This window comes from Centruroides vittatus, unplaced genomic scaffold (assembly GCF_030686945.1).
Source record: "Centruroides vittatus isolate TY-2023 unplaced genomic scaffold, ASM3068694v2 scaffold_1025, whole genome shotgun sequence".
In the NCBI taxonomy this organism is placed as follows: domain Eukaryota; kingdom Metazoa; phylum Arthropoda; class Arachnida; order Scorpiones; family Buthidae; genus Centruroides; species Centruroides vittatus.
The window spans coordinates 429,299-442,300 of NW_027122668.1; the positions used below are offsets into that span (position 1 = coordinate 429,299).

At 35.7% G+C, this 13,002-nt stretch overlaps 1 protein-coding gene across 5 annotated transcripts in view; it reads right to left on the reverse strand.

Annotated features, from left to right (window-relative positions):
• The window catches only part of LOC136986458 (eyes absent homolog 1-like), a 37,513-nt gene continuing 24,511 nt past the window's right edge, over positions 1 to 13,002 (reverse strand). For 2 of the 5 annotated variants that reach the window (XM_067283981.1, XM_067283984.1), the window contains exons 3-19: positions 10,904 to 11,025; positions 10,748 to 10,834; positions 10,597 to 10,674; positions 10,462 to 10,528; positions 10,250 to 10,383; positions 9,942 to 10,079; positions 9,797 to 9,864; positions 9,547 to 9,721; positions 9,395 to 9,472; positions 8,074 to 8,231; positions 3,294 to 3,383; positions 3,154 to 3,212; positions 2,848 to 3,029; positions 2,637 to 2,751; positions 2,259 to 2,380; positions 2,083 to 2,183; positions 1 to 645 (exon numbers count right to left, since the gene is read on the reverse strand). In XM_067283981.1, coding sequence (XP_067140082.1) covers positions 565 to 645; positions 2,083 to 2,183; positions 2,259 to 2,380; positions 2,637 to 2,751; positions 2,848 to 3,029; positions 3,154 to 3,212; positions 3,294 to 3,383; positions 8,074 to 8,231; positions 9,395 to 9,472; positions 9,547 to 9,721; positions 9,797 to 9,864; positions 9,942 to 10,079; positions 10,250 to 10,383; positions 10,462 to 10,528; positions 10,597 to 10,674; positions 10,748 to 10,834; positions 10,904 to 11,025 — 1,855 coding nt within the window. In that variant the 3' untranslated portion in view covers positions 1 to 564. The remainder of the gene's footprint in view (positions 646 to 2,082; positions 2,184 to 2,258; positions 2,381 to 2,636; positions 2,752 to 2,847; positions 3,030 to 3,153; positions 3,213 to 3,293; positions 3,384 to 8,073; positions 8,232 to 9,394; positions 9,473 to 9,546; positions 9,722 to 9,796; positions 9,865 to 9,941; positions 10,080 to 10,249; positions 10,384 to 10,461; positions 10,529 to 10,596; positions 10,675 to 10,747; positions 10,835 to 10,903; positions 11,026 to 13,002) is intronic. The other 3 variants (XM_067283982.1, XM_067283985.1, XM_067283986.1) reach the window with 3 other exon arrangements.

The window sequence follows — 13,002 nt, forward strand, 5'->3', positions numbered from 1 at the left end:
TTTGATAATTGCAATTTATTTCCGTCAGAAAATAAAAATACATTGATTTACAATTCTTTTCAAACAGGGAAGAACAGGAAGAGAGAATAGAAGAGAGTGTGTGTGAGAGCGAGAGCGATAGAGTCAGAGAGTTTAGAGAAAAAGAGAGAGAGAGAGAGAACAAAAAAAAATTCCATTTTAGGGATCTCGAATTTAGGATAAGGAGATTTTTTCTTTATTTTTTATTGGGTTTTTTTATTTATTTATTTTTTTCATAGGCAAAGTACAGATCCTCCAGATCCGGAACTATGTACAACATGAAATCAAATATCGTTCGACATATTTCTTCATTAATCCCAATGGGTGATGATCTCCATCTTTCTCGATACCAGGTTCGTATTTTCGCTTCGTATAAACCACACGCGGGCCATAGATCTCAAGCGGAAAATACCATTTTTCTTGTTTTATTTTTTATGTCTTCTAATGGAATGGAGTCCATTTTTTTTCCCCTTTTAAATCATTTTTTTTTCTTTATTTCTTGGAGGCCGGACTTCATCAAGTACGGATCTTGCTGCGAAGCCGAAATCAAAGATGTCCCAAGTCCAGGGCGTGATGGAGAGCAGCTAAATCGGAATGACCACTGATGCGCCAAAATGGAAAGTTCAGCTAAGTGAATACACAAAAAAATATATATATATTTATATGTATATTATATATACATTAAAGTACAGGATATGTTTAGATATGTTCTTACTGTACACTTCTTAATCGGTGCTATCTAAAAAGAGACACATGTCTAGGAATTGTATAGTTAATGGGGCGGAGAAACCATCGTTTCGCCGTGTTTCTGCAATTTAGAGGGTCATTACATAAAAATTATACATCTTCTCCCGTTACAGTCAGATAGGCGACGTGATAAATTAGTTGTACTCGTTATCTCGGCTAAAAATCATTAATTTAAATGTGAGCAAAACACCAAAACACAGATTTACACTCCGGTTTGTCCTGTATGAGCCACTTTTAACGCTCTTCTGTGGTGTTTAAAGTATAATAACCGGTAAAAGAACAACCCAGCGAGTTGCATAACTTTCCCGGCAGGTGTTAAAATTACCTGTGGCGCCATCAGTTGAGATTTTATTTAAAACTTCTTATATCATTAAATACTATAAAAACCAAGAAGCTTAATTTTGAGGGTAGGCATGGGTTTTCTCGAAGATTGAAAATTCTAATAACGAGTAAAATCATTAAGTTCGATCCAACTCGAGATAAGACACGTGACCCCCTCCCTCTATCTCCTCACCTCATCGACCTTTAACCACCAAAATTTAATAGAATCGATGTCCCCAATACACAAACCGACCTGCAAAATTTCAGATATTTTCGACAAAGGACACAGGAGTTATTGAGCTTCAAACTGGGTGACAAAACCGCGCCCCACACACATATACAGGGGGAAAACCCCCGAATTTTTTGCATTTCTCGAGGTTTCATGGTCCCGTGTTAAAAAACGTTGGGGTCATACTTACCTTCTGTTATGTATACAACATGGAAAGTAAAAGGGGGGAAGATCGTGAAGTAAATTAACTATACACCACTCCAGTTAGGTATAGAAGCGATACAGTTTCACAATTAATCTGTGGAATTTTACCTTTCGTAATATACAGTATAAATTATAAAATTAATGGTTTGTCTTAAAATAAGAACAGCACATCAACACGTCTTCAACGCATTCATTCACAATAAGAACACATCAGCTGACCCTGTTAACCTCTTTAAAATGTCATTTAAAGTTTATTTTTCTACACACAAACTTAATTATCATTAAAATAGTTGTTTAAGTAATGATGATAATATATATATATTTTTTATTTTTAAATAATTGAAATGTTTACATCAATCATTCCTCTAGTGTTTATTATTTCTTATTCTCCCCCCCCAAACTATCATCTATTTTGAAATTATTCCATGTTTATTCTAAGATATCGATCGTTCCTATTTATAAAATACATTAAATTTGTAAATATTTAAAGATTTAAAGTTTATTTTTAGCAAAAAATATTATATAATACCTTTGTTTTTTTAGTGTTTATAACATAAACTAACCTGTTTAGCAGCCGTCTCTTCATCCCTCCCATCTCCAACGACTACATAGGTACATTTTCTACCAAATCTTGAAATTATCCGCTCGAAACAGCTTTCTTTACCTGTAAAAAAGTGGAGAGGAGGATAGAAAAATGGGATTTTTAACACGAGAAAGTGTTAAGGGGGTAGAAAATTACCTATTTTAGTTGCGCTGTACATGTTTTCGATTGGAAAGACCCCTCCTAGACCGTAAAGTAGTACTTTAGCTAGCGCAGGGACCAACTGGGTCGTCGTTACTAATACACTAACACAGTTCGACCTGAAATATTCGAAAATATTCTTTCTCGTATAATTTATAACTACATCTTTACAGCTTCCTCTCCCCTTAAAGTCGATAATTGTTAGAATAACACCAATAATTTAGCTTTGATTGCCGTGAAATATCATCTGGCAATCCATTAAAAGGCATAGAAAAAAAAAGAAAAGAAGCGCCAGAGAGAGTACAGAGGACCACACAGGAACAGATAAAAAGTTTAAGAAAAAACTAAATAAAATAGGGGGCGAAGAATCCTTGCCTGGAATGAATGATGGACAAACACTTCAAAGCTAATGTCAACCAGCTATCCGTCAAAGTTTCAATTTCCGAACGCAGATGGAGCCACTGTTCTCTTTTGGCCGGTCCCAGTAGACCTGTAACGATAGATGACGATTGGTTGACGTCACAAAAGGGTCGAGCGAATGCACGAGCGCTCCTTTTTTCACGCCCTCTCGCTCTCTCCCCCTTACCTCCGACGTTGTTGCGATACTGATTATATATTTCCTTGATTCTTCTGTATCTGAAAGCCAGCTTCCTCATCCAATCCACTCCTCCTCTTACTCCTGTGGCCAGGCATAGGCTTGCGTTACTGGCTGCTGCGTGAAATCCATCCGCTTGGAAATTGTAACTGCTACAAAAATAGTCCCACCAACTGTTATGATTATACTGAGCTGAATTGAATTCCTCTTCTTTTTTTTAAAGTTAAATTAAAAAAACACTGGAAAATTTCACGAAATCCCCCCTAAATTATGGTAATTCACGGTGACGTTTCGTACCTGAGGTCCTGTCCGTTGTCGTCAGAGGATACGTCGTCGATGTGTACTTGGTCGCACTCCTAGAGAAAAGAAATTCGGTTTTTTATCTGTGGATTTTTCATTAAATTTAGTGAAATTTTAATATATACAAAATGGCCGACCTCAAGATCGTTGAAGAAGAAATGCGTGTCTGCCAGATTAAAAATCATCTCCTCCATTCTTAAACCTAGAGAAACGGATGCTGGAGCATCCTAAAGAAGGAAATTAGCAATTAATTACTAAAATTTTCTTACGTTTTCATGAAAAAATTGTTATAAAAATGGCTGTAGGATCATCTGGAAGAGCAGCTTGAGATAGTCTACAGTGTGTCTTGAGACACTGTACACTACTTTAAGCTGTTCCCCAAATTGGAGCATCCTTTATGTTGAAAATTTGAGAATTATATTAATATTTAATTTAAAAATATGCTCCAAATATTGGGGCAACGTTAGGATTATATGAGGTTTTAGTGTAGGACACGAGTAGGGCTTCTTGTATAGAATATTACTCAGTGAACTTAAAGACACTCTATTTTAGGATTGTTTTTTGCTAAATTTTCCTAAACTTCTCCTTTCTATTCCTAATTTTTAGAGGTAGTAGAAGAAATTTGAAAACGTTTAAAGAGTGATGATGCTTCATCTGATAGGATACTCTCCTGTAGCTCTTTACTCAAAACATTAGGATTACACAAGGCTACATATAGGGCTTCTTGAGCCATAGAATGGTACTTAGTGCTGTTGAAGAGTGAACATTACTTTTTATATATGACACATGCATCCTACAAAACTCATGTTTTTAAATAAAAATCTGAAGGGAAGTATCTTTCGGCTATCATCCTACAGTTTCCTACACAAAGAAATCGTTCCAAACTACTAAAAAGTACTGCATAGTATCTTAAAATATATATTTATAAGTGTATAGTATGAATAAACCCGTTTATAACGTTCTAAAATCTTAGAAAATCCATTACATTTTCATCTAAAGAGCTATTCTGAGTAGACTGATGGGTCTATTTCTACTTGTAAGCACTATTCGCCCTTTAACTCGTGCTTAAAGTATGATTATTATTTATTTTTCTACGATTTTTTTATTTATAAAACATTGTATTTCGACCATTTTTTCCAATTGTTAATGGCATTTACTTATAAAATGCCACAGAAAGATGACGTGGAAGCTTTTTCTATTAATTTTTTTTATCGATAAAACAATTGAAATTGCCAATTTCCGATGAAAAGCAAAGTTAATTTTCGAATTCGAATTCAATTTAACCCATCATTTAACAGAAGAATGGAGAAAAAGTCCAATTCAAATAAATCGATTGTCGAAAATCACGTAACGAGAAATGAGAAATTTCACGGAGTAGAAGACTATTTGGTGTAAAAGGAAATTCGAAAATCACGTGATTGTCAGGTTGTATACTGTACAAGAAGATTACTTCGTTTCTTGTATAGAGATCAAGTGTCTCAAGTGTTAATAGAAATTTCTTATTCACGAGACTTTTGTGCTGATACTTATGCAAATTTCGTCCTTTATTATGCAGCACTGAAATCAAAGAAATAAAATTAATTTAATGAATAATAAAGTTAACCTTTATAAACAGAAAGGAGCCCCTATTTTTTCGTACAGGAGCCACGCTATAGGCAGAAAGGAGCCACACCTATAAACAAAGCCATACTTTATTAAAACAATGGCTGCTTACAGATTTAATAATTCGAAAGGAGATATAATTTCCGTGAGCCAAAGGAAATGATTAAAACTATGCTCCTCGTTTACAATCAATCTATAGAGGAAAAACAACTAATTTTAGATAGAAAGTATTAAACGTATAACCGGAGCAAGCGATGCTTAAGTCAAAATTACACGGGTCGGAAGTTATGCCAAGTTAATTTGATAGAAAATCTCCTTCCTAACGATTGATTTTGATCGGGAATAGAATATTTTTCTCGATGAGGAGCCAAAAATTTCGATTAATTTAAAACGAATCATAAGGAGGGAGATGCTTGGACATTTCTTGAAGTAGGAAAAAACATGGATGACGCGTGACTTGTAGAATATAATTACAAACAAACAAACGAATTCAGTTGATACGGAGGAAGGAAAAATTACACGCGATCTTCGTCTAATTTCAACATCCGGATCAACTTATACATCAATATAATTCGAACCCTACAGGGGGAGGAAGAAAAATATACTTGGAAAATTTAATGATATCCTGCAGCCTTAAACAATAATAATATACAGTTACTATATATATATTTTTTTCACTAGATATTCGCCAATTACTTTGTTTAATTGCCGAATTTTTCAGCCTGGATGGCCGTGGTTCCTATTTTCGACACCAGGGGGAGCGAAAGTGGCGTTAATTTCCGCCCGTACCTGCAGGAGAAGGGTGGTAATCGGAGACGTCGGTAATCTGATCTTTTTGGCCAAGCGGAGGTTGAACATTTATTTCTCGCTCACTCATCGATTTCAAAACCCTCCCCCGCCTAGTCACGTGATTGGAGCTAAGCAGGAATTGGTGGAAGTCCTTGGAATTCTCTACTTCTCCTCGCACGTAACAGAGAAGAACACCAGCCTCGATGAATTTTCTCCATAAGAATAATAAAAATATATATACGTGTGACGTAATATAAAAGCTAAAATTATTAAGTTTAGATGTGAATGTCTCGAATTTTTCTTCTAAATTTGACGTCACAAGTGTAGGGGAGAGGGGAGAAAAAAAGAAAATCGGGAGTTAAAGCATCACCCGCTCTAAAGGAAGGGAAGAGAACAAAATGCAATTATTGCGGACAATGAAGACTTAACTACTGTGGATCAATACGAGCTTTAACGGCGGATTAAAAACGAAATAAAATAATTTTTTTTTTATTTTTAAATCCATTTTTTGATCCTTGTTAGAGTCTACGTAAGGCTAACGAATGATAATAATAATAAAAGGGAGGGGAGACAGGGAGGAGAGAAATTCTTTCTTCTTTTCCATCGTTCGCTTTGGTTGAATTTCGACATCATCTCACCGGATTTACTGTCAATATCTGCATGCGGTACTTGAACAAATTACTTTTCTGGTTCCAGAGTAACTGGGCATCGATCCAGCCGAGGAGCGTCTACTTGATGGAACCCTTCTCCGATTTCAATCAATCAGATCTCTTGTTGGGCTCACAACAATGGAGAGACGACATCACCTAATAGCAAACATTGAATGTCTGTGGAAAGCTGTTAACCTCCGAGTAATTAATTTCGTTTTCTGGATAACAAGGGAAGAAAAATTAAAAAAAGAAGTAGTGAAAAAAAAGAGGGGAGGAGAGAATGTGTATGCTGGAAGGGAGGATGCAACAACTCTCCTGTTTTGAACTACATTATTCATTAAACATTCTCGAGATCTCTCTTCGTTTTTCTGCGGGTGATGACGACATTATTACGAATTAATTCTCGCGTTTCTCGGACTTAAAATGATAAATATTCCGGTTGAGAAATCTTATTTTCTTTCGCATCTAATTGCGTTTTAATTTCCTTATAAACGGGGCTTTGTAAAGGTTTGTTATAAAGAGGGAATGTAAGTAAACAGAGGTGATATTTCGTTTAGTTTGGTTGCAAATTTATTTTCACTCACTCCAACTGATTCTAATTTTACCTTAACCCACCCCACAGACTAATTTTACATTAAATTTTGCCTTAAACTAAACCCAACGGACTAATTTTACCTTACATTTTTATTAACTCACCCCAAAAGACTCATTTTTACTTTCCCTCGCGCTAACAGATCGCCCTTTTAAGAGTAAAACTGTTGGGGATGAGGGGAAGCAACACTTTTCTTGCAAAATATACTGCAGTTTGCACTTATCGAAAATTTTTATGGGAAAAAAGGTAAGAAATTTCTTGTTGTTTACCCCGGGCCAAACGGCCCGGGGTAAACAACAAGAAGCACAAACTATTTACAGGATTATTTTTGGTTCTATAAAGTAAGCACAGATGAATTTATGGGCACATAAGCTGCGTGGTATGATCAACAAATAATCGATTATGCCTATAAATTATGCTGCATAATGTACACAGGTTAATATATAAGTAACCAAGTATAACCTATATCTTGATTTACAATCCCATAATATCCACATATGCAGCTTATGGGATTACGAACCGCTTATTTTATAGATAAAAATACTAAACTAATGACTGTAGTTGCCTATATAAGCCCATAAATGGCGTAAATGTAGATATTCCGCAGCCCAAAAGCAACACAGATTAGTTCACAAGCCCCTTTTTTTCCCTATAAAACTTAGTGTATAGCCAGGGCCCCAGAGAGAATGGAAATCTACTTGAAAAGAAGATCCATTTTGGGCCTTCTCTTCAAAGATCTTGCTATACAAATAACAACGATATTGAGGTAAAAATGTCAGAAAACGGTTAGTTTTTTTTTAATTTTTCCCCTCTGATAGACTCCTAAAGCTCGTGGTTATTCACAGGCCTTACGAGAGGATCCTGTCGTAGGGCCTGTATATAACTTACCTTCAACTATACACACAAACGTTTCTCACACTAAAAGGGTATACAAAATACATTAAAAGGATACAAAAACATAAGTAGTAATTCAGTAAGCTTCTAATTTCTTACGCCTTCTCCTATTGGTCAGAAAATGAGTAAAAAATATATATAAAAAGCTAAGGGAGTGGGCAAACTTTTCATTGTCGAAGGTCGCGCGGATCGCGTATCACTTACGCCGTTCCAAAAAAAGTAATGATTAATACGATTTTAATAAAGGAAAACAGGGTTCAGTTACTCAGTTCACTTCTGATTGTGTGATACATAAATTAATTATAAAAATATATATATATATGGAAGGAGGAAACTCCCTCCACTATTAGCAGAGGGAGGAGCACGAGCAAAAGAGAATGAGTGAGTTACCTTTCCGTATCGAGTAGCGTAAGAACCTGTCAGGAGGGAATGGAAGATAATGATTGTTTCATCTAAATCCCAGATGAAAACTCGTTCCAAATTATTTTCTGGATCGGGAGATGGATTATTCTGTCTTCGACCCCGGCTCTTTCCGCACTTACTGCTACCTAAACCAAGAAAAATGGCGGTTTACACGGCAAACAACGAGCGAAACGTCCGCAGAAAATTTAAAAATATATCAAGATATTAATTTAATAAATTCCTCATTAAATCCGCATGAATCCACTCCAGTGGATCTGCAAATCTGTAAAAAAAAAAATTTCGAAAATAAACCGAGGAACGGGAGATACAAACGGATTCGGCGAGTTAATGACGATTAAATCAAATTTAATTGTAATTAAACTTGCCGATTGTTACGTCACCTCTATGGGAAAAACTTAATTGCGTGATTTAGTAAGGGGGAAATGCCCAAATTCGAGAAAACAAAAGCGATTTTTTGAGCGCAGAGTTAATTAAATAAAAACGAAATTAATCGACGATGTTAGATTAATTACGATCAAGATCTTAAATGTAATTAAAGACGAAGACGAGAAATTAAGTGGTAAAAACGAAGGTTTTAATTATAATTTAACTTAAAATCGTCGATTAAATAAAAAAAAAATAATAAAAAATTAAACCAAATTCATCTTTAATCGCTTAATTGCAATTTAATTTTCAGCTTTCTAATTACAATTAGATTTAATTGCAATTAAATCGATTACAAATTTAAAAAATTGACGCCTTTTACGGCTTAATTAACATAAAACCACTGATTAACTTCTCTAATTTTCTTCTTTATTAATAATCTTTTTAATTGCAATTTAAAGTTTTCGAATCTTTTAATTGTAATTAAATTCTTCTCCTTTTTTTTTATTTTGAAATTCGACAGAAAAACAAAATTGTTAAAACGATATTTTAAATAGCTTAATGTATATTTAAAAATATTTATATTCCGTTATCAAATTTAAGGAAGACGCGTTTATGTTTAATGACGTTTAATGTTTATTAAAATTAATCACACGATTAATGCACAATAACTTAAATATGAAGGAAGGGAATTGACACAAATACTTTAAATTCGTCCATTTTTTTTTTTCGTCACATCGCTGTTTGTAATGCAATTCTAGCGGACGTTTTCACGTCCTTAATGGGATTTTTTAACGCGGTTTTTCTTAATTGTAATTAATTTAGGACGCGAATTATCTCTCTCGGCGTTTCCTAGAAGGGTTATTTTTTTAAATACAGTTAAAATTTTTTTAAAAATCCAGCTCGTAAGCTGGGAATTTCTTACCTTTTTTGGTCGTCCCATTCGCTGTATCGGGTTTAATAGGAGAAGAAGGATTAGTTTCGATCCCGTATTGGGGTACGTCTGTCGGTTCGAAGGTAGAAAATTCGTTAAAACAAAGTGATTTCGGCGCTAATTCGAGGTGGCTACTCTCTTACCTGATGTGGAACAAGGCGGGAGTTGAGCTAGTTGGTAAGTTGCGGACGTTGGCGAGGAGGCGAGACCCAGCGTGGATGCGTTATTAGCGGTGGGCACGTAGGCTCCGTAACCTTGGCTTGCATAATAAGGGTAACCAGTTTGACTATACCCCGTATACGAACTGTATTCGATGCCCTGAGGGCGGGTAACAGCAAAGTTAATATAAAAAGGGTGCCACTCGCGCGACACGCGGTGGCACCCCACTCTTACCTGTTGAGGAGCGAATCCTTGGGAGTTGCCTGCACTCGATGTTAAACCGGAAGACGGATAAGTACTACCTGCAGGTTTAAATCTAGCGTTACTCGGTGGTAATCTTGGTTAAACGGGTTGGGGGGACGGAAGGAAGAAAGTTTACCGTATGAATAGGATCCTTGGCCGGTCTGGCTACTGCTTCCAGTACCAAATGCAGTACCGTAAGGATTTAGATAGGCTGTCTGGGATAAAGGGGTATTAGTTCCGGTTTTGTTTTGCTGGCTGATGCTTCGAGGCCCTGCTAAGAAAGACAGCCGGTGTCATGTTCATCGTTGCAGAAGAGGAAAATTGACAGAAAACTCATTCAGCTGTAGTGTTTCTATTAGGAGCTACTTTATCAGAGCACATCCACTTAATGTATCGAGAAGAAAAGAGCGTACCAACAATGAAAATTCGATATCCAAAACATACCTGTGACGTTGTACGATTGCGATAGGACTCCATAAGCTGCCGCCTGGCTTACTTGGGAATTGTAGAAACCTGCCCCCGTTTGCATGGAGTAAGCGGGACTTTGAGAACCTAACTGTGGGTAAGCTTGCATGGGGCTAGAGAATAGAACAGATGAAAAATTTTAATTAGACAAGGAGTTATAGTTGAGAAATTTCCACTAAATTTTGCAATACCTGCTGTAATACGATGTGGAATACGAGTTTTGAAAGTCTATTGTTGCTTTTCCTGGACTTAAATCACCTAAGGAACAATTAGTTTAGGGTATATATTTTTAAAGAAACTACAGGATTGTAACTTAAAAGTCCTACCAGAGTAATTAGTTAACTGTTCCGAGGTGGGGTAACCCGAATCCATGTGGCTGTTCTCTGTCAGGTGCTCGACTTTAACTGGAATAATTCAACAAAACAATTCACAGATCCAGAGGTTAGTTGCATTAATAATTAATAAAGTGGCACTGACCTGATGAATCTGAATGGCACGCTCCCCACGCAGATGAGCTGCTGTAGGAGGGAGAATCACCCGGTGTCGCCATCGATCCTAGGACACCTGCCAAAAGATGACCATTAAATATCCATAAATGGTTCCCGAGTATGGTTAATTTAGTGCCTTGTTTACCATTTGGAGCCAGATTAGGAGGTAGTGTAGGCGAATCCGATGTTAAAGAGTGAGGAGACGTTTGCCCACTGTTCACTTGGTTATCGGGACTAGGGATGTTGGATGGTTGATTTTCTTGAGATCTATTGAGAATATACGCACTAATTAACGTTTAATCGAAGGATTTTCGTGTGTAGAAGCTATTAAAATGGTGCATATTTCGGGTGTAAACGGGGGGGACCTCGCTATTTAAGATGGAGAAATGGATTTAAAATGCCAGAATTAGCACGGATTTGTTTATATGAAAGTTTACTTTCTCTCTTGTATAAAAGGCTCTCGAAGAATAATGGTATTATCGTATGTCAAAACTGTGTTATTTTTAACTATTAAATAAATAAGCCCAACCCTAAAGTAAAGTTCAAGATTTGTTACCTCTTCCACTCCTCTGTTTTATGCATCGAGTACATTAACGTGAGTTACATTATAATTGAATTAACAAAAGCAATGAAGGGGAAAAAGGGAAATGTATTTCCCTGTTTCTTAAGTTTTCGCGAATTACTAGTGAAGATGCTTAAACTGAATGAAGTTTTGCTGATGACACTCCTTCGTTAGAACAGATCCCTCTCTTCATTCATCTTTAGTTAATTTTATTGTATTTAAAAGAAACTTCGAGTTAAAATTCCCTGTTGGTTAGGGAATTTTCACTCGAAAATCTCTAGCAGTTAGGTATTCAAAAGGGTTTTTTTTACCTCTAAATCCCTAAGGATTAGAAATGCCAGCTAGGAATAGAGGAGTTTTGAAGTTTCTAACTGGAAATCCCCAAAAGTTAAGGAGTTAAACTTTTCTTTTTAATTTAAAAATTTCGAAGGATTAGAGATTCAAAGTTAGAAAATTGTTTAAAAATTAGAGATTGAAAATTTGGTGTTAAAAACCCTTAACAGTTAAGAATAAATGAGGCAAAAACCTTTAACAGTTAGGGAAACAAAGTCTTATTTGAGCTAAAAATCCACAAGAATTAGGGAGAAAAAGAAAATTTATAGCAGAAATCTTTCAATTCCTAAAAATCTTACGTAAAGATCTTATGAAAATGGAGGAGATAAGCAAGCCAGAAAACAAATTTATCTATTATAACGGATCACAATAATCTTTAACGAGTTTTAAAGCGCACGACAATAATTATTAAAGCAAATTATAAAGGGAGGGGAAAGAAAAAAAAAGAGAGCACTCAACATTTGCTCCCCATTACACCAACTAATCAGACCACAACGTATTAAACTAATTCCTAAACCGCCTACACAACGTAAGTCTACACCTCAAACAATTAATTCCTAAATATAGTCCGCATCCAATTAAGCTAGGATATTGTATATATTAGTCTAATTACTCCGAAGACAATTAATATCGATTTATGACGTTTCAAAAATGATATTTACGCTTCATAATGGAAACAAACACAACCCCTGTTAGCTATAAAAATGCATTTAGGGGGTGATAGATGCGTTAAGCTCTATAAGAAATTGGCAAAGAGAAGTCGTAACTTGTTCCTAAACATAGTATGATGTTGGTGAATGTGTCTTCACTTCATCGATCAAGCTTCGTCTCTTCACTTCTCTTGTTTTTTTTTATTATGACATTTTTTTACTTGTTCCTAGTTCTTGTGATGCTATACTTAATTGACAATCGCTTCTTTGTCAGCTCGACTTTGTCTCAATTCTCTCCATTAACCTTTGGCATTTCTCGCGTACGAGGAATATTTTTAAGTTTTTCGTCTATTATATGACCTCTGATGACCTTTACTCTCCAGATTTTATTCGTTCTTCCGCCAAAATTCGGCAATTACTCTCATTTCTACGTCTAAATCTCACTCTCTGGACTCTCTCTCTCTCTACATACCTCGCTTATAAGGAACATTTTTAAGAATTTCGGCTATCCCGCGACATCTGGATGACCTTTACTAAATTTACACACCATTTTTATAGCCATTATTCCATTCGAATTAATTAAATTCGGCAATTTAACGCCCGAAACCGGAGTTTCTAATCATCAACAGGAAGCTTACGGATAAACATGTTCATCTTTATTCTCATCAGAAGCAACTTAAAATAGTAAGGGTGACAACT